Source organism: Alexandromys fortis, unplaced genomic scaffold (assembly GCF_014885135.2).
Source record: "Alexandromys fortis isolate MF-2015 unplaced genomic scaffold, M_Fortis_MF-2015_v1.1 scaffold_239, whole genome shotgun sequence".
NCBI classification, from domain to species: domain Eukaryota; kingdom Metazoa; phylum Chordata; class Mammalia; order Rodentia; family Cricetidae; genus Alexandromys; species Alexandromys fortis.
This window is the reverse complement of record NW_026068120.1, coordinates 1,312,038-1,332,698: the sequence shown is the minus strand read 5'-3', so window position 1 is coordinate 1,332,698 and position 20,661 is coordinate 1,312,038. Positions and strand designations below refer to the sequence as shown.

Sequence of the window (20,661 nt, the reverse complement as noted above, 5' to 3'; positions counted from 1 at the left end):
GATTATGCTTCATCACTGAAGGAAGTCAGGACAGGAACTCAAACACAGCAGGAACCTGGAGACAGGAGCTGATGCAGAGGCCACAGAGGGTTTCCTCTTGATGTGTTTTCAGAACCCAAGTAAAATTTCTTTGACAATGCTTGTATCGCAGTGTTTTATAAGGAACCAGTTCTGGTCTCTACCATGCCTCCAGTGTACTTTGAATCCTCTTCACATCCGCCTGAGTCTGTAGCACAAGCTGTGCCTCTTTCTAGGAGAGTGGTTCTTAACTGAGGATGGCTCGTCCAGGAAACATTACGTTGTGTCTGGACATGTTGTGATTATTACGGGTTGAACTTGTGCTCCTGACATCTGGTGGGTGTAGGTGGGGATGTTGCTAAACACTCCACAGTAATGGCCTCCATATTGTTTTAGCTCTAACTGGCAACAGAACTGAGCTTGAGAGATCTTACTTAAAGTAAGATTTCACCCTAAGGGTGAAATGAAAACCTTTATTCGAAAGAAAACTTGGCAGCCTTGCCTAAGGGCATAGGCTTAAAGTCCCAGCTCAGAGGTCCAGGCTGATGGATTACAGTTCATAGTGTGCCTGGGCTGTGGGGAGTTGCTGACGGGAAGAGTGACAAGTGACAGAGAATTCTGTGCTCAGTCCTCATGGGGGTGGGAGGGATGGCTCATAGGGAAAAGATAAAATTATCTAGATATGCATTTCTCAAGTAATACTAAAGATATTGTGAACCGTCTTTCTCAGTTTAAAATGCTCTGGTTCTTTTTGTGACTTATTTTTAATATTTATCTGGAAGCCTTATTGTGATGAAAGCACGTACTCCTAGTGCTTATTAATTGATAGATAAGTATCTCGCTGCCATGATTTAGGCTTAGAACCGCAAGGGTGGGTAGGAACTAGAATCATGCTTTTCATTCTTTTTTTTTTCTTTTCTTAAAAATGTTTCTTAGATGATACTGGATAGTATTTTAAAGATTCTCATATGTACTTAACAATATAATTTCAGAAAAGGCCCAGTGTAGTAAGCTCCTGTGCCTATTAGCAAGGTCTAGCTACTTCAATAACAATGCACATATATGCTCACACTCTGCTTCCTGTTTTCACTCAAACACCTCCTGCATTGCCAGGGATATGTGGTCAACATTAATCTCGCAAAATAGATGGGCTCTGTAGACGAAGCTAGTCTTGAACTCACAGAAATCTGCCTGCCTCTGCCTCTTGAGTGCTGGGATTAAAGGTGTGCACCACCACCGCCCAGCACAGTCTGCTTTCTAATACTCTGCTGAGACTGCCTACCAGGAATGGTACCAGCCACAAGGGTCTGGGTGCTTCCCTGTCAATCACTAGTTAGAAAATGCTCTACTGGACAGTTTCATGAGGGCATTTTCAACTGATATTCTTTCTTCCCAGATGACTCTGGGCCGTGTCAAATTGGCATTAAAATCCTGCACAGTGTATGTCAGAGCAAAGACAGAAGGCATCAAAAGAAAGTATTAGAGTCTACAATATGGCCTTATGATGCAAACTTCGGTTTTCTACTTCCACTTTTAAAAATAACCTTATTTTACAAGTTTAGACATTTGAATAAAACAATGAAGAAATATCTTAAGAAATGTTAGGCATTCTTAAATAATCCCTGTTTATGTTAAAGATTTCTAACTGAACTTTAGAAAATATATTGGAATTGTGCCAAAAAAGGCTTCACTGCTGAATTAAAATACTTTATACCTAAGGAGACAGTATCTTTATATTTGGTTCATGAGAAATAATGAGTGTTATCTCCTTGCTAAAACTGAAAAGCTAAGAAAGAAACAATGCTCCCATGAGTGTCTACTTTAGACTCTCAGATATGTTACCAGTTGACATCGGAGACTTGAGTACATATGATACGTGCCACTGATTTGCTGAAGGATGATAAGAAAAAAAACCACTTGTGTTGATTTTGATGGAGTCTATAAAATAATGTCTGGCTTACAACTAGTTTAACCTATTCTTTATTTTTGAGTATTAAGTTTTTTGTCAAAACAATGATAGACATATATGCATTTGGACTTAAATGAAGAATATTTAATTACATTTCTTAATTTTTGCAGCCAATTCCTACAGAAATTTTGGAGTATTCATCAGATAGTGACAAAGAAGATGACCCAGAGAATGCCCTGTTTATTGATTCAGAATCCCCTCACAAATTCCGGGTGGATTTTAAATCAGATGCAAGATGGGCTTTGAACAGACAGACGGACTCAGGGGCAAATTCAGCTGAGCCCATATTGAGGACTCCCCAGAAATACACATCCAGCTTTCCCAAGACTTCAGAAAACTCAGCAACAAAGAAGAAGCTTTTAAGGTTAAATCATGTTTGCAATTTTCTTTTCCTCAATTCTTCTCTTTCTTTAAAATGTTGACTGAGACTTTAATTTTAAAATACTTGTTTAATTGAGAAAGAAAATTAAAATGCAATTCTGATTTTGATAGACAATTAGTAAGCCTATTTTGGAGGCAGTTTATGGAGTTGTTCATTCAGTGGTGCATTAGTGGATCTGGTCATGAATAGCTTGCACGACTGCTCGCTTTGGTGGAAATGTGTTCTTTGCTCTTCAAGTTTTATTAAACATCAGTGTTCCAGGTGCTCTGTTAGAGACACGCTTTCAATTATCAATTATAACTTATAAAGAGAAAAATAAAAATAAATGTAAGTCCACTAGCTCACCTGTGTGGCACGAGTATGGTCAGAGCGAGTGGCCAAATTGATGCTTAAGAATACAAGACAGCCTTATCTAAGGGATAAAGTACCTCACATGGCTGAGGAGAGCCACAGTGGGTGAACAGCCTTGTTACTAGTGTGTCAGTCCATGACTGGCTTTGGTGAGCCACGCAGAATGTGTGCGAGAACCTTTAGAGACATGTCACAACCTCATGTCATCCAAGGTGTTTTTGTTTGTTATAAACTGGAACGAAATAATGCCCCTGTCCGTAGGCAAAAACATTGAGAGTGAGAAGGAACCTGCGTCCAGCAGTGCCTTAAACTAAAAGTGACAGAGAGCTCCAGGTGAATTATCACAGTGGAGGAGAACACGGTTGTGAGGGCAAACCGAGAGCAGTGAACGGTACAATGGGAGAACTGATGCCTAAACTCACACTCCGGATGGAGAGATCTAGCTGATTATGTGCTGAAAGAGATCTAGTCCCCAGAATAGTTGCAGAGAATAGTATTTCCAGAAAGAATATTTACAGAGGCAAATAATGGGTGCATGCACTATGCTGAGAAAATTTATACCCTTTCTCATGTTGTTTTTATAAATTAAGGCACAAGGATGTGTACCCATTCTTGAAAAACCACTTCCTAGTATCCAAAAATCGTGGACTGTGTCATGAGACCAGAGGACAAGAAAGATCCATGATACACCGAGTACAGTCAGTGCCTTAGTGGCATGAGGTTGGTTATATACAGCAGGAAAACCAGTGGATTCATGGGATTTATAGTCAAAGTTTTCGAAAAGGGCTTATTAAATGGTCAAGACAAAATCCTGGATGAGTCCAGGCTAAAATGAAGATAGCCCATATGACATCAGGCACATTCCTGATGCTGGTGGGTCCAGTTGTAAAGCTATACGTACCACTAGATGGTTTGATTCATTTGTATCATAGTGGGGAATGAAATAGAGGAAAGTAATTCAGAAAATCCATAGAACTTTCCTTCCTTTACTCCTTTCTCTCTTTCTCTCCTTTGGCTCCCTTTTTTGGCTTTGCCCTTTTCTAACTTTATGATCCTTGTAGTGTGTAGGTACTAAATTATCTTACAGAGTCCAAGTAATGTTCTTGTTTGATCATTGTGTCCACCAACAGTTGGCAAGTTCAGTCTTGTCTGAGGCTCTGCGTTCACTTTGCATTTATTTATTTGCACATTTGGAGGCCCTATTTGCATGGCAGAATGCAGCATTTTCTAACCGTAGCCAAGTGACGAGTGCAGCTAGTAAACACACAGCACATCTATGGAGTGAACAAATTAAGAATGTAGAAAGGGAACCATACCGACTTCCCTGTCAAATTCTGTGAGTACAGTGGCAGTTCAGCTTTGGTAAGAATCAGGGACTAGAGCTCTAGGAAAACTAGGAATTGGAAATGATACACAGAAAGAGAATATCATACAAAAGGTTTCCTTTCGTCCGTTTTTGTTGAGGGTATGAAATGTGAAAGCTCCAGTTGTTCTGAGGTCTGTTTATTTAAACATCGTATATTATATTTAATTAAACAGGGGCGGGCTGGCAGAGAGACTAAAAGAACTGCAGAATCGTGAGAGATCTGCCATTTCTTTGTGGAGACATCGATGTGTTTCTTATCAAATGACACCTTTAGGTAAGATTTTTTATAAGCATCTAGATGATGGGTACAAAATATTCCAGGTAAAAAGTCTTTTCTCACGTCAAATACATGAAGGTGGATTGTTTGTGTTTTTGTGACTTAAAAAAAATTCTTTCCAATAGTCTTTGTTTTGGGGGATACTTTTCAAAATATAGTTGAAAAGTATTTTGGTGGGGTGTGGGAGCTGACTGGACTGGTAAAATGCTTGCTATACAAGCCTGAAGATCTATCCATCTCAGTGCATGTCTCTAGCGTGTATTCAAAAGGGCTAGAGAATATATATATCAAGTGCATTAATTTTGGTGAATTACTAGATTGTTCAGGCCAAAATGAAAATAAAAGACTTACAGGGTTTACAGTTGTAGGTCTATAGGTGAAATGCTTTTCTTTCATTCATGAAGTCCTATGTGCATTGCCCACCACTGCGTAAGTCAGGTGTGGTGGTGCACACTATAATCTTAGCACTCAGGCAGAATAGTAGTTGAAGGTCATCCTCAACTTGAGAGGAAATTTGAGGCCAGCCTGGGCTATGTAAGACCCTGTCTCAAGGAAGCAGAGGGTGAGATGATTCCTATGCTCTACAAAAGAATGATTTCAAGCTCCCTGTTCACATCCTAACTGTCGGGGTTCACTGATCAGCCCCACGTTGGGCCCTATTATGTCGAGGTCTGGTGCTAGCCCGGACCCTCAATTATTTCTCTCAACTGGACCCCAACATAAACTCTCTCTCTCTCTCTGGATCAGCGTGGAGAAATGGGAATAAAGACACAACTCACATGGCTTTATCGGGAGGGAGATTCTCATTGGTCCCTCATGAAGTCCTGAGTTCACATCCTGAAGAATTCCTCTCGTCTTATTCTCCAAACTGCTTTAATACCTGAACATAAACTGAGTGGGAAATACACCAGTTTTCTGTCTCCTAAGTAACCAGGTGAATGGCTTTTTGTCATGTCCACATCTACCTGTGTGCTCCATATGCTAGCTGTCATGGAGGCTTGAATCAGCATCTCTATCAGGCGTCCTCCCAATTACAAAGAAAGGAGCAAAACACCCTGACCTTTGTTAGGTTATTGCCTGGCAGGATACGTGACCATCAGGTGGGGCCTGTGGCTTCAGAACCTGGCTGCCATACCAAATAGAATATGGACCTACACCTAACTACTTCACTTTGTCCTTTCTTTTATAGTACTTTAATTAGCCAGATGCATTAATTTTCAGAATAACATGCCCAGGATGATTTGAGTTCACATGCGTGTCAGCGGATTCTGACTGTGTATTTCAAATGAATCAACAATCACAGTCTCCACAAACAGATTTTTGTCTCTTATATCCCTTCCATTTCAGTTAACTAATAAAATGTTCTGTGAGCTTTGAAAAATTTTTTAGAACAATCTTTTTTCATTTTGCCTACTTATCCCAGTTCACACTCTCTCCCTTCCTCCCGCTTCTCCACCTCCCCCCCACAGCCCCTCCCCATCCACTTAGAGAGGGTAAGGCTTACCAAGTAGAGTCAAGAAAAAGTCTGACACATCATTTTGAAGCAGGACCAACCCCCCCCCCCCCCATATCTAGGCTGAGCAAGGTATCCTTCCAAAAAGAATGGGTTCCAAAATGCCGGTTCAAGCACTAGGGATAAATCCTGGTCCCACTGCCAGTGGACCCACAGACTGCCCCAGCCACACAACTGTCACACACAGTCATTGGGTCTAGTTTTGTCCTATGCTGGTTCCCTGGCTCGGGCCAGTTGTTTCTATGGGTATCCCCATTATGGTCATGACATCTTTGCTCATATTATCATTCCTCCCTCTCTTGGACTGGTCTCTGGAAGCTTGAGCTACTGCTTAGCTATGGATTTACCATCAGTTGCTGGATGAAGGTTCTATGATGACAATTAAGGTAGTCATCAATCTGATTACCAGGGATGGCCAGTTCAGGCACCCTCTCCACTATGGCTTTGGGTCTTAGCTGGCATCATTCTTGCGGATTCCTGAGAATTTTCCTAATGCCAGGTTTCTCACAGGCTTCATAATGGCTCCCACAATCAAGATATCTCTTTCCTTGCTCTCCCTCTCTGTCATTCTCCCATCACAACCATCCTGTTCCCCCATGTTCTCCTCCTCCCTCCCTTTTGTCCTCCCCCTCCCATTTCCAATTTTCTCAGAAGATCTTTTCTAATTCCTCTTTCCAGGGGGATCTATGTATGTCTTTCTTAGGGTTCTCCTTGTTACCTCGCTTCTCTGGGGTCATGGACTATAGGCTGGTTATCCTTTGTTTTATGTCTGATACCTACTTATGAGCGAGTACATACTATATTTGTCTTTCTGGGTCTGGGTTACCTCACTCAATGTAGTTTTCTCTAGTCCAATCCATTTGCCTGCAAATTTCATTGCCATAGCTCTGTAGTAAAGCTTGAAGTCATGGATGGTTTTGCCTCTGGAGGTTCCTTTATTGTCCAGGATTGTTTTGGCTATTCTGGGTTTTTTGTTTTTTCATATGAAGTTGAGTATTGCTCTTTCAAGGTCTGTGGAGAACTGTTTTGAGATTTTGATGGGGATTGCTTTGAATATGTAGATTGCTTTTGGTAAGATTGCCATTTTTTTTTTTGTTTGTTTTGTTTTTCGAGACAGGGTTTCTCTGTGATTTTGGAGCCTGTCCTGGAACTAGCTCTTGTAGACCAGGCTGGTCTCGAACTCACAGAGATCCGCCTGCCTCTGCCTCCCAAGTGCTGGGACTAAAGGTGTGCGCCACCACCGCCCGGCTCAAGATTGCCATTTTTATTATGTTGATCTTACCTATCTAAAAGCATGAGAGATCTCTTCATTTTCTGATGTCTTTTTCAGTTTCTTTCTTCAAAGATTTAAAGTTCTTTTCATACAGATCTTTTACTTCTTTGGTTAGTATTATCCCAAGATATTTTTTGTTATTTGTGACTGTAGCATGAATACTAAAAACCCAGTGACAGAAATTAGGGTTCAACCTGAAAATCAGAAAAGCAAAGCAGCCAGCCAAACCAATAGAGAATTCTTACCTCTACCAAGGTTGGGCAACCACAAACTAAGCAGACAGAGCTTCTCTCTCCTCCCATTTTATATTTCTTCTAGTGCTGGGATTAAAGGCGTGATTCCTTAATATTGGGATTAAAGCTTTAGGCCACCACCATCTAGATTTGTTTCTGGTTGATTTTGTGTAGCCCAGGGTAGTCTTGAACTTACAGAAATCTATTGCCTGTGCTTCTCGGGGTCTCTCTTTCTCCAGTTAGTGAAGGTAGGGCCTGTGGCTTAGGTAGTTGCTCTTTCTCCAGGTTCAGGCAGATCTGCTGATATGCTTCTTGGGTTCCTCAGGTGTAGGTAGGGTTTGGGGCAGTCTGGACCAAGGCTCTGGTAGGCACAGATGAGATGCTGTGGGAAAACTGTGTGTGTGTGTATGCTGGTCCGGAGTCTCTGGGGTTTGCTGGGTCGGGTTGTGTCACAGGGTGTGCCTCCTGGGTCTTGGGCCTAGAGAGCAGAGCCCTCCAACTGGGAACCGAGACACTCACCTCTCTAGGGGCAGCCTGGGCCAAGGCTGTGGTGAGCACAGATGTGGTAGGGAATGGTTGCGAGTATTGGGAGGCTTACTCCAGGGTCTCTGGGGTTTGGTGGGTTGGCATGAGCCATGGGATGAGCCTCCTAGGGCTAGGGTGCAGAGAACAGAGCTCTCCAACAAGTAACCCAGACACTTCCCTCTCCAGGGGCAGTCTCAGTAAGCTTTTTCTAGGGAAAGGCAAACCAGCTTCTATTCGGTAGACCAAAGTAATGATTCTATCGAAGTTTGACCTAGCAAATATTGAGTTTATTAGGGTTGCTTATGGGAGTATGATGATAGGTGGTGTATAGGATCACGAATAACCCAAGGGCAACTGCGTCACCAGAAGCCTACCCCAGCTGAGTTACAGCTAATTGAAGAGACAATGCTCTCGCTGAAAGACAGGTCCAAGTCTCCTGGATGCAAACGTGTCAGAGAGTGTTCTCTCCCTGGAATTATTTACTACTTTTAGAACGTTTGAGAGGGACCTTGTGGATTTTGTTAATTTCATGAACTTCCTGCACTTGAAGGTTGCTTACTTCTTCTGCCACTCCTGGAGCCTCACGATCTTTCCTGTTCCCTCTAAGAATAAACTGCAACACAATAACTCCACCCCTTCTTCCAGCTCTTAGGTTCTTTCTACTCTTCTGTGATGATTTAAGCATTGGAGAGAGTGATCTAGATGCTTATAAGTGACTAAGCAGCGGGCCTCTATGCCACAGCAATAAAATAAACTTGTTCTTAGGAGTTTCACCAATGATCATGAATTTTTCAAATACTCTTAATCTACAAAAAGGAATTTTTGTTCATTAATAATTCTTTGGGTGCAAATATGTTTAGAAACAACTTGATGCACATTACATTCATTCAACAAAACAATAGCAGTTCCTTCTCCACTAGGTCCTCTGATGTCCCCCCCATCTACAGAAGTACTAGACAGGAGTTCCTCCTGTGGAATATGCCTTAAATTAGGTTGGAAAGCTGATTGTTGTACTCATAGCAATCATGACATTATTGTACCTGTAGGCACATCCTGCCTGGCATTTTGGTAATACAGCATACTTTTTTCTAACCCCTTCATTGTTTCTGCTATTTTATTACAGCCCCTAGGCAGTCATATTTTTTGGTATCACAGCTTTACTTAAGGTAGCAACTTTACAAAGGTTCTATTTCTTCAAACCTGTTTTTGTAGTTCTTAGGGATTGAATAGGAAAACCGATTTGAGCTGGGCAATGGTGGCTCATGGTTTTAAGCCTGGCACTTGGGAGGCAGGGGCAGGCAGATCTGTGAAATTGAGGCCAGCCTGGTCTACAGAGTGAGTTCCAGGACTGCCAGCGCTGTTTCACAGAGATACTCTGTCCTGAAAAAAGAAAACTAACTTGAAAATGCTTTTAAAGGCTAATGCTATAATTACTGCACATGTGCTGGACCAGGCATTACACTGTGTTTACTGTGATCCAGTTCCCAGTGCTTCCAGAGGTAGCTAATACTATATGTATATTAACTATTACCGTTAGAGAAACACAAATAAGGTGTTTGTATTTCTTAATTTGAAGATTAAAAATATTTTTATTTATACTTTAAAATGTTCACACAGTGTATTTGGATCATTCTTCTCCTAACTCTTTCCAGGTTGAGCCTCACTTCCTTATCCTCCCCCAGTTTCATGTTCTCTATTTTTTTGAATTCTTTCTGTTGTTGTTTTATAACAGTCCATGACTACAATTTGTGCTAGTCCCAGTTGTGGCGCCTTTCACTGGAGCATGGGCAACCAACCAGGAGCATATCCTTAAAGAAAACCAACTCTCCATCCCCCAGAAGCCATCAGCTCTCCATAGTTCAGGCTCAAGAACTCATTCCCACTCCATGCCCCAGTGCTGACTCGCCTTTCTTCCTGCAGGTCTTGTGCAGCCCACCAGAGCTGCTGCGTTCATGAGTACAGCAGCCCTGTCATATTGAGAAGACAGTTTTACTCAGCTCCTCCTTAAAGGCCTGTGGCTCTTAAAAATCTTTCTAGTATAGCTAAGTAATTGTTTCTGGCAGTTACTCAATCTGTTTCCTGGATGATGTGATATCTTAATTACATGCTCCAACATTTTTGGAAAATATTGCCCTAGCAGCATAGAAATGACCTTTTTTTGAACTATTCATCAGATTGCAAAACAGTATTCTTTTTAAAATGAGTGTCTCTGGTACTTATATCTCTTGGGCTCAAATTTGGTGCTTGCCTCCAGCAGATAATTTGACAGACCTTATCCCATGCTCTTTTTCTTTCTCGGGTAAGTGGAATTGAGACTGCTTTGTTTTATTCTACAAAGGCATTGTTTATTTGTGTCCCCTAGAACTCCTGGTGGTACTCTGCCCAGAGGACAAGACTGCAGCCCCTTCTCTCCAGCTGTGGTGTTCAGGGCATGAAAACAGTTAACAGAAAATAACTTGTTTATTCCCCGAAGCATTCGGTGCTGTGGATATTGAGACGGTGTTATCTTATTTGGAATATTGTTAGTACTTACTAAATGCTTCCAAAAATGAACAGTCGGTAATAGTGTGGCTCATCCTATGTTTTTAAGTGTATTTTAATAATGGAATCATAGGTGTTTGTGCTCTAATAATATTTGTGTGTTCCTATAATTGTTTTCCTTTTATGAATTTCTACGTACTCTAAAGTAACCACTGAGTTACTTTTTGCTACCTGATAGGTAGTTGTTCATATCTAGTGTGATGCACAGCAAATATTGTAGCTACAAGACCAGAAAGACTTTTCTTTATTCCTTTCTGTCTTTCTAAAAAGATACAGGCTGCTTTTCAGTAAACAGCAGCAATCAATTCTCTGCTCAGTCATCAGCATGGGTCCCTCCCTCCCTCCCTCCCTCCCTCCCTCCCTCCCTCCCTCCCTCTCTCCCTCCTTCCTTCTTTTTCAAGACAGGGTTTCTCTGTAGACCATTTTTCTATTTGCTTCTAAAACCCCTAATTTTCTAGGTGCTGCTTGTCTGCCTTACCCTAGAGAAATATGCAAACTAAAATGACTTTTATTGATCCTAGCTTGCTCTTCTGTTCTCCGTTGAAGAACAACTACTTTTCATTAAAGACACCCGTGCTGTGCCAGAGTCATGTGCTTGCTCTTTTGTCAGTGCTGTCTTAGAAGTTTGTCTTTACACCTCCATTTCTGCTCACATCATGCCCAGCAGGAACTTGACATTGCACATGCTCACGTCCTTCCCTCACTGTTTCCTTCCTATCCTCAATGAGACAGGTACAGACCATGAGAAGCAGTCATCCTGACAAGCTGGTGGGCCAGCTCAGTGTGCAAACCTGAAATCTAGCACTAGGTCAGGAGAATGGATGGGGAGCTTGAGGAAAAGAAAACAAAGCCATGAAGCAAAAGAGAGGAAGAATTGGAAACGGAAACGAAGCGATATATAACTTAAAACTTGACTTTTGATCTTTTTTGCTGTTAATCTGCAGTGTTTGAGAGACTGGTGATACTGAGTGTTATTTGCAGCTCTATTTTCCTTATTCCTGCTTAGCTAATTTTGTATTTTAAAAATTAAACACTAATAGAAAAAGATAAAATATACTCATTACCTGCAACTAATAGCACATGTTATTAAGCACATAAAAAACTTTTATTTGTTTTGTGTGTATTTTATAGCAAAGATTTGAAAAGCCCATCTTTCCTCTGAGTCACAGCAGCTTTTGTCTCTCTAGGAGACATCACCCACCTATCTTCGTGTGCCCCTGCTGTGTTTGCTCTTTCTTCCAGCTAGTTGGCTTTCTTCCCCTTCCCATCTTGTTCCCTGTGATACCCAGATTAGCTTTTTTTTTTAATATAATTTTTTATTGAAAAAAAAGAATTCCGCCTCCTCCCCGCCTCCCATTTCCGTTCCCCACCTCCTCCCCCTCCTCCCCCCCCCCCACTCCTCTCCCCCTCCCTCTCCAGTCTGAGGGGCAGTCAGGGTTCCCTGCCCTGTGGAAAGTCCAAAGTCCTCCCCGCTCCATCCTGGTCTAGGAAGGTGGACATCCAAACTGTCTAGGCTCCCACAAAGCCAGAACATGAAGTAGGATCAAAACCCAGTGGCATTGTCCTTGGCTTCTCAGCAGCCCTCATTGTCCGCCATATTCAGAGAGTCCGGTTTTATCCCATGGTTTTTCAGTCGCAGTCCAGCTGGCCTTGGTGAGCTCACAATAGATCAGCCCCACTGTCTCCGTGGGTGGGTGCACCCCTCGTGGGTCCTGGGGCAGCTGAGGACAGAGAACCTGAAATGACCCTATCTTATAGCCGTACTGATTAATATCTTGCATATCACCATAGAACCTTCATCTGGAGATGGATGGAGATAGAGACAGAGACCCACACTGGAGCACTGGACTGAGCTCCCAATGTCCCAAGGAGGAGCAGAAGGAGGGAAAATATGAGCAAAGAAGTCAGGACCCAGATTAGCTTTTAACTCAGGATTTTCTTGACTTAGTCTCTCTAGTAGCTAGGATTATCGATGACATCTTCCATACCCAACATGAGGATTTTGCAAAGATTTTGACTTTTATTAGGAATATTTTACGTGTCCCACATCACTCCAGCCACTTGATCTTATGAGGTGAACCACACTCATGCTAGGCAAATGTTCTATAACTGAGCCAACACTCCCAGTTCTTTGTGCTGTTACATTGGTACAACATGTGTGTCGATAACTATTATTGCATTGGGTCCCCTTTGTTTATCCTCGAATTCTCTCAGATCTTGACTGGAGCAAGTGACATTATCTGTTTCATAGATGAGAAATTGAAATCTATGTAATTTGGCCAATTCTATAAGAGGGGCACTCCTGGAATCCAGATTAAATTCTGCCCTTTTAAATTCATACCTCAAGCACTCAGCAGTCCATGAACATTCCTTTGCTATCACTGGTACATAGTTTCTGACAGAAGCAGAGAAGCAGTTAATGTGTAGGATGTTTCTGAATGTGTGTTTTTTCTTTTCTTTTTTCTCTTTCTTTTCTTTTCTTTTTTTTTTTTTTTTTTTTTTGGTCTGTTCTGCTTCTAGGCAGAAAGTCTGGTGTCTTAACTGTGAAAATTCTGGAACTACATGAGGAATGCACCATGCAAGTTGCAGTGTGTGAGCAGTTAGCAGGGCCACCAACCACGAGCCCTCCCAGGGGCACAGCTGCTGGACTGGGAGCCTGTCTGAAGGTTCTCTTTACCAGAGAGACTGCAGACCACTTACGGGGGCATCCCCAGGACATCATCTACATATTCCCTCCTTGGTGAGTACAGCAAGCTGAGTCCAGCCGTCAACTGTGCATTTGCCTCGTAAGCGGGAGACATTTTTACCAGGAAAAGTTCTGTGACTTTGTTAGAAAAATGCCAAGGGAGGAAAGCCGGGATGTGACTTGGATCTTATGTGATAGGATTGTGTCCGCTTGGAATCAGAGATTTTATAATTTGGATTTAGGGAGTAGAAAAAAACTGTCACTTGAGGATTTTTGTCTATGACGTGTGTTGTATGATCTACAGTCTGGCCGTTTTTGTTTTGATTCTTTCTGGGAAAGTAGGTTTAGTGGGCGATCTCATGCGACAGTAGGGTAATATGATTGCTTTATTCTTTTCTTGATGTCATTTAAGAGGGAAATGTAAAAAGAACGGATTAGTGCATAATATAGTTTGAACTCCAGGAGAATAAATAATCATTACTAGACCAAAATTTACAGCAGTTCTAACATTTGCTTTCTTTTGCTTAGGAGAATAGTTTTTACTATCAAAAAAACTTTATTACTTTTGGTAAATACTAATTATTAAATGTATTGGTAGAAGGTTCCATCTATGAAATTCCTAGATTCTTGGGTTTGGGATTGGCTACAGATGTTAAACATAAGCTTATCTTCCTTCCACAGGAGGTCTTTTAGTGGCTAGTGATTGTTTCTGGTCTGCAGTGATCTCTTCATGATTCTTAGGATCACTTGTGAGAGGGCCTCAGGCTAAATGTTGCCAGGGCCTTCAATATATTACCCAATTTTATTTAAAAGGATCGCTTAGCCATTTTTTAAATTTTTTTCTATTGCTGTGATATGACACCAAGACAGCATTAAAAACTTTATTTGAGGCTTCTAGTTTCAGAGGATTAGAGTCATTGCCATCGCGGTGTGTAGCGTGGCAGCAGGCAGGCAGGGGTGGCACTGATAGAGTGATTGAGAGGTCACCTCTCGAGACACAACCACAGGACAGATTCAGAGTGGAAGGAGTCTTCGGAAACTTCAAATCCCATCCATCCCTACTGACACACCCGCTCCAGCAAAGCCATATCTCCTAATTCTTTCCAATCAGTTCCATCAGCTAGGGACCAAGTACTCAAATGTATGAGTTCTTGGAGTCCATTCGCATTCAAGCCAGCACACCCTTAAAATCCCAACAAATTATTTGCTGCACATTTCTGGAATATACAGTAATTTAATCCAATGATAGTAGCATATAATATCTCCATTTGTAGAACAATGGCCCTATCACAAAGAACAGGCCAGTATTCAAAGTCCCCTAGGGAAGGAGAAGCCATAAAATTCCTAGACAGGTGAGACAGTCCAGGTCTCCTGGGCTGTGCAGACAGTACTGTTCAACTTTGGTCATCTTCTCAGTGGTAACAGATAAATTTGCACTAGCTGCTTAGTATGTTCAGGCTGCCTTAACAAATTGCTACCTCATCTTGTTAAACAATAGAAATTTATTTCTCCCAATATAGATTATGATGGCTAAGGTCAAGGTACCAGTGAGATAGATTTTCTCTGAATCTCTCCTTGGCTGTTGGAACACAATGCACTTGGTATCATCTTTCAGGACCTTTCCTGTGTGTGTCTACCCCTGATGTCTATCCATGCACAGACTTCTCATCTTTTTAAGGACCTGTCAGATTCAAATGAGGCCATCCTACAGGCCTCACTTTAACTTAATCATCATTTAGTGCTCTGGGCCTAGGGCTTCAATACAGGACTTTTGTAGGGACTTGTTTCAGCCCTTATACCTACCCTGAGAGTGAACATGTTTTCTGCTGAGTAGTTTAATTCTGTGACCATGTAAATCAACTGATTTTTCTGTCTGTACATGGCCCAAAGGATTATAAATAGCCATATCCTGAGGAGCTTCTTGAACTGAATTATATATTGTTATTAGAGACAGAATTTTTAAAAATTTCAAAAATTACGCATGTTCAGATGTATCTGTGAAGATTTGAGGAGTGTATGTGCATGAGTACAGTTTCCCTCAGAGACCAGAAGAGGGAATCAGATTCCTGAGAGCTGGAGTCATAGGCTGTTGTGAGCTACCCTACCTGGGTGCTAGGAATCCAACTTGGGTCCTCTATAAGAGCAGTAAGAATTTTTAACCTTTTGAGCTATCTTTCTAGCCTCTCAAATTGTAATGGTCTTCCTCTGTTGCAAAGAGAAATTTCCTTGATGAGGGGTGAAGACTACACTTACGTGTGGGTATAAGGACAAATGTTTATAGATTATTTTAAGTACTATGGTAATTTAATGAAATAGTGGTTGTGGATTCTCTTCAGTAACCATGCCTCCACTAGCACTGTGTAGTTAGCTGGGTTTCTAGTATCCGGCATAGTGTCCTTGTTAAGCAGTCTTTAGTCGAATTAGGGAGCAACTAGATGGTGTCAAAGTTATTACAGAAGAAGGGAATAGAAGGAGACAGTGATCTGATTGGGAAACAGGGAAAGGGAGCCTCCTTAGGAAAGGAGCGGGGATAGGTAGAGAAGAAGAAGGGAGGGAGGGAGGGAACGTAATATGGATGGCTGAGAAATCCATGAGGAATCCCTGTCTCTTCTGATTAATTTTGGGTTGAAGTCCATCTTGGCAAATATTTACATTGCTGTCTTGTTCTATCCCTTTACCCTAATGCAGTGTTTGCCCTATGGCTTGCTGCACACCTTGGAGTTAGCAAAAAGATGGATTGTCTTTTCTACTCCATCTGTTCACCTGTGTCCTTTTATTAGGCAATTGGGACATTTAACATTGAGATTTATTACTAAATATTGTTCTGTTTTTTGTTTGTTTGTTTGTTTGTTGTTTCTTGTACATGTGGTGGGTTTTTTTGACCACTTTTTGTTGTATTGTTCTGTTTTTTGCTGAAAAGTTAGGTGATATTCTTATGGGCTTGCCTGTATTTTTACTTGGTATTTTTCAATTTTAGCATTTACTATCCTTTCTTTGATCTGTGCATGTGCTGTTTGATTATATTTTGTCTCAGGAGTTTCTTTTCTTTCGAGGACTCTGTGAGGTTCTAGGGACTAACAGTAAACAGTGGTGGCTCGTGGTGGGCATGTGGGTGGGCTGACTGGCAGTTTGTTCGGAATAAATTAAGACTCAGATTTAGATTGCAAGCTGAAGTTCTGCTTAGAACTCTGGTCAAGCAGTCCTAAGAAAAGAGACAAAATCTTCAACAAATGGTGCTGGTTAGTCTGAATACCTGCATCTAGAAGAAAGCAAATAGATTCATACCTACCACCCTGAGCCTTACTTAACTCCTAGTGAATCAGAGACCTCAACATAAGACCAGATACCCTGAATCTGATAGAAAAGAAATGGTGTGATAGTTTTTAACTCATTAGCCCAGGGAAAATCTTTCTGAAAGGGAAACCAGTAGCACAGGCACCAAGGCTGACAGTAGATGGGGCCTCATGAAGCTGAAAAGCACACCATCCTTTGAACAAAATGGCAGGCTATAAAACGGGAAGATATCTTTATCAATTGCACATCTGATGAGAGTTAATATCGAAAATATAGAGAGAGCTAAAGATAACTGAACATCAAGAAAAGAAATAACTGAATTTAAAATTTAAAATAACAAAGTAGAGAGTTCTCAAAAGATAAGATACAAATGGCACTTAGGAACACTTAAAATATCCAATGTCCTTACTTAGCCAGCATGGAAATTCAAATTGAAACTACTTTGAGACTTCAGTTTAAACCGGTCAGAATGGTCAAGATCAATGAAACAAATGACAACGCATGCTGGCAGGGATGAGAGGAAATGGAACACTTGCTCACTTCAGACTCATAGAGCCACTTTTAAAGTCAGTTTGATGGTCCCTCCTGAAGCTTGGAAAAGATCTGTGTCAAGATCAAGCTATACCACTCTTGAGCATATACCCAAAGGACCCTCTATTCTATTACAGAGATATTTGCTCATCCAGGATCATTGCTATGGTATTCACAAGAGCCAGAACTTGGAAACAGCCTAGATGTCCATCAACTGATGATTGGATAATGAAAATGTGATACACTTATACAATAGAATATTATTCAACTGTTTCAAAAAAGAAATTATTAAATTCTAAGGTAATTGGATGGAGCTAGAAATAAATCATTGAAAGGTAATCCAGGTCCAATAAGACAAATATTGTTTTTTTCTAATATCAGGAATACTTTTATATACTTTTAAAGATAAAAAATGGGTAAATATAAATCATTGATAACATGGATTTAGCATCCAAAGTAAAAAAAAAAATTATATTCCCAGAATTGCATGAGGCACTGTCTTTGGCACAAGCATATTTGTCTTATCTTATGGTTTGTGGATTTCCACAAAACTGCCCTGGTAGTCTAGGGGAATGCACCATTTTATGAGAATAGAGTCTGTACTTAAAACCTTCCAAATCCTTACCAATGAGGAAATTCCAAGCATTCCACAGGAATAGATAATTTTAGTGGGTAGCTAGCTGATGACATGAAATGTTGGAATGGTAAACATTTCTGTTCACATCAACTGAACAGTACAATCTGGGATCGCGTGTTCTCCGGGCTGTGGGTGATCAGTGGGTGGCCAGCCTGTCTGTGCCACCTGTGGCTTGGCTTGGCTTGGGATTTATCAGAAGCATATCCAGTCAGGAATAGGCGTATTTCTAATGTATTCCTATCCAGGCCACCTGCAGCAGGGGGGTCTGTAGCTGATTCCTGTGGTCCTTTGAACTGATTCTTCATTTCTTTATGGCAATTAATACCTTCATTGGGACCAAGTTGGTTTGTCAGACACTGGGCAACATGTTTAGAAACTTGTTTGTGAACTTGAAAATCTGGAAATACTGACTTTATTAAATCTATTGTGATTTTCCTGACGAGGTGATAGTAAATATGCTTGTTCTTTGTTGAAAAGTTAAGTCAGGATCATTAGTTATCTGCTTCCATGGGATTATTGAGTAGTGTGGGTGGAAGTTACGGTACGTTAGGTACTTTATTGAGGTATAGTGTAAGACACCCCCACAAACAGTGGCTTTGTGACATTACTTTTAAAAAGCAATCTGCCCGGGCGGTGGTGATGCATGTCTTTAATCCCAGCACTTGGGAGGCAGAGGCTGGCGGACCTCTGTGAGTTCGAGGCCAGCCTGGTCTACAAGAGCTAGTTCCAGGACAGGCTCCAAAACTACAGAGAAACCCTGTTTTGAAAAACAACAACAAAAAAAGAAAAAGAAAGAAAGAAAGAAAGAAAGAAAGAAAGAAAGAAAGAAAGAGTAATCCGTGTGCTCTGTCTTCTGACTGACAGACATTCTAGCCACAGTGTTGTGATCTCTGTAAAGTATAATCCTGATTTCTATTTGTTATATTGCACCTAGGGGGTATAGTATATGGGAGCAGTCTAGGAAACAGGAAGCATTATTTATAAGCCAATCTTTTCTGATCTCAGAAACTAAGCAGGGTCAGCCTAGTTAGTACCTGAGTGGGAGAACAGTCAGTTCAGTTTGAATTTCTGGGGCAGCCAGTGAAACGGAGGACTTGGAAGTAAGGGTTGAGGGAGTTCTCTTCTGATGATAGTGATGGTTGGTAGCCCAGCAGTTGCTTGGGTTGCACCAATTGTATACATTAGTCAGAACTCAGTGACTAGCCATTGTATGTGAATTTTCTTTTATATATACATTAATATATATATGTGTATGTATTTATATTTATAAATATATAGAGCTGGTTTTGGAGTTGGACACTGGCTTGGTCCATCTCTAATTCCAATCCTGTATAACAAAGTCTTCTCCCTCTAGTAAAATTACTTCATTCTAATTAGCTCATAAATTAGAACACTATACAGCTGGTTTAAGGAAGCCAGCCACTCAGAAATTTGCCCAGAGCCAAACTCTACATCTCAGCAAACTCTTTACAGTTAGAATAGTGACTCTGAAGCAACAGAGCTTCACTTAAGGAGTATGCTTTCACTGCCAACAATATTTCTGTTTCTTATCCATTGTGAAAGTAGAGAAAGCTATGGCAGAGTGAACACTAGAGGGGGAAGACGTTGTTATACTACACCCACACTTAACACCTATGTGTGTGTAGGAGGAGGCTTGCTTGTTTGTCCTGGCTGCCCTGAACTGAAATAATCACACAGAAGCCATAATCATTAAAACACTGCTTGGCCCATTAGCTAACCCATTTCTATTCATCTGTATATTGTCACGTGGTAGTGGCTTACCGGCAAAGATTCAGCATGTCTGACTCTGGTGGTCCATGGTGTCTCTCTCCGCCTTCCCTCTCCCAGCAATCAGTTCCCGTCTCACCACCTACCCAAGTTCTGCCCTATCAACAGGCCAAGACAGTTTCTTTATTCAGTAACCAATGAAAGCAACATATAGACAAAAGGACCTCCTACACCGTGTGTGTGTGTGTGTGTGTGTGTGTGTGTGTGTGTGTGTGTGTAAGCTGTTGGTTGAATCTGAATATAATGGAGACCATGAAGGGTTTTGATTTATTTTTTTCCCCTTTCTCAGTTTTCTCAGTTAGAAAATTACCAGAGTCCATAAAACTTAACAAACTGCTATGTTTTTTCCTTAACAATAATTTTTTTGAGTCAGTATCCAAGAATCAATTTAAATAACTGGAATATAGAAGTCTTGCTCACTAGACAATCTGAGTGCTGGGTACATGGCCTTATACAAAGGAGTGACTTAATGATGTTGTCTAGTGCAGGATTGAACATTCTGCTATTTATTATACTTTGAGGTCACTGATATCTTTAATGACAGATGTGTCTGTCCCCCTAAAGGTATATTGAGGAGACCATTTGCCCATTTCTATGGAGCACTTGTGAATTTGATTGTAAGGCTGAACAAGGTTATCCATCTCCCCTGGGGCAGGCTTTATGGTATGACTTCTCCCAGTGAGTCTACTAGGACTTGAGAGCTGCAGATGGGCAGCAGCTCCGGTCATACAAAGGCAAAAGAGTAAAAGCCAAATATTGAAACACTGCCTCATCTGATTTTGTCCTGCACTGGGAAGTACTGCTCTAAAAGACATTATTGGGACAACTGATACAGTTTGAATATGGACTGTATATTATGTTATAATATTGTTCCCATCTTGAATGTTTTCATTATACTGTGGCTAAAGGGAAAGCCTTGTGCTTCAGAATACACCTAAAAACATTCAGAGTCAAATTGTACAGTGTCTACAGGTTATTCTCTATAGTTCCACAAATTAGTAACAGTTGTAACTTCAATGACCACAACTATATATTAGTTATTTGGAGACAGTGAGAAAGCTAATATGACATAAGTCTTACTATTCATTAATCTAGTAGATGAATACAAAGGCATTTCTTAAATATTTTTTCAAGTCTAAAAGTATTTCAAATCCTATGTATAGAAAAGAACAAATATAATCTCATAAAACATGGAGGGCAGGGGCATTATATCAAAGCAGATGTTCTTTGTACCAACTTTTATATTCAAAAGAATAGAGATGTGCAAAGACTTAAAG

At 40.9% G+C, this 20,661-nt stretch overlaps 1 protein-coding gene across 22 annotated transcripts in view; it reads left to right on the top strand.

Annotated features, from left to right (window-relative positions):
• The window catches only part of Spidr (scaffold protein involved in DNA repair), a 204,902-nt gene that overhangs the window by 54,675 nt on the left and 129,566 nt on the right, over positions 1–20,661 (top strand). For 17 of the 22 annotated variants that reach the window (XR_007589145.1, XR_007589144.1, XR_007589146.1 and 14 more), the window contains 3 exons: positions 2,098–2,351; positions 4,260–4,360; positions 12,969–13,188. The exons of 1 other annotated variant lie outside the window; for it this stretch is intronic. Coding sequence is in view for 12 of the 21 variants with exons in the window: in XM_050125109.1 (XP_049981066.1) it covers positions 2,098–2,351; positions 4,260–4,360; positions 12,969–13,188 (575 nt within the window). In the remaining 9 variants the exon portion in view is untranslated. Of the gene's footprint in view, positions 1–2,097; positions 2,352–4,259; positions 4,361–10,095; positions 10,207–12,968; positions 13,189–20,661 lie in introns of those variants that run through there. 4 more of the 22 variants (XM_050125112.1, XM_050125115.1, XM_050125113.1 and 1 more) reach the window with 4 other exon arrangements.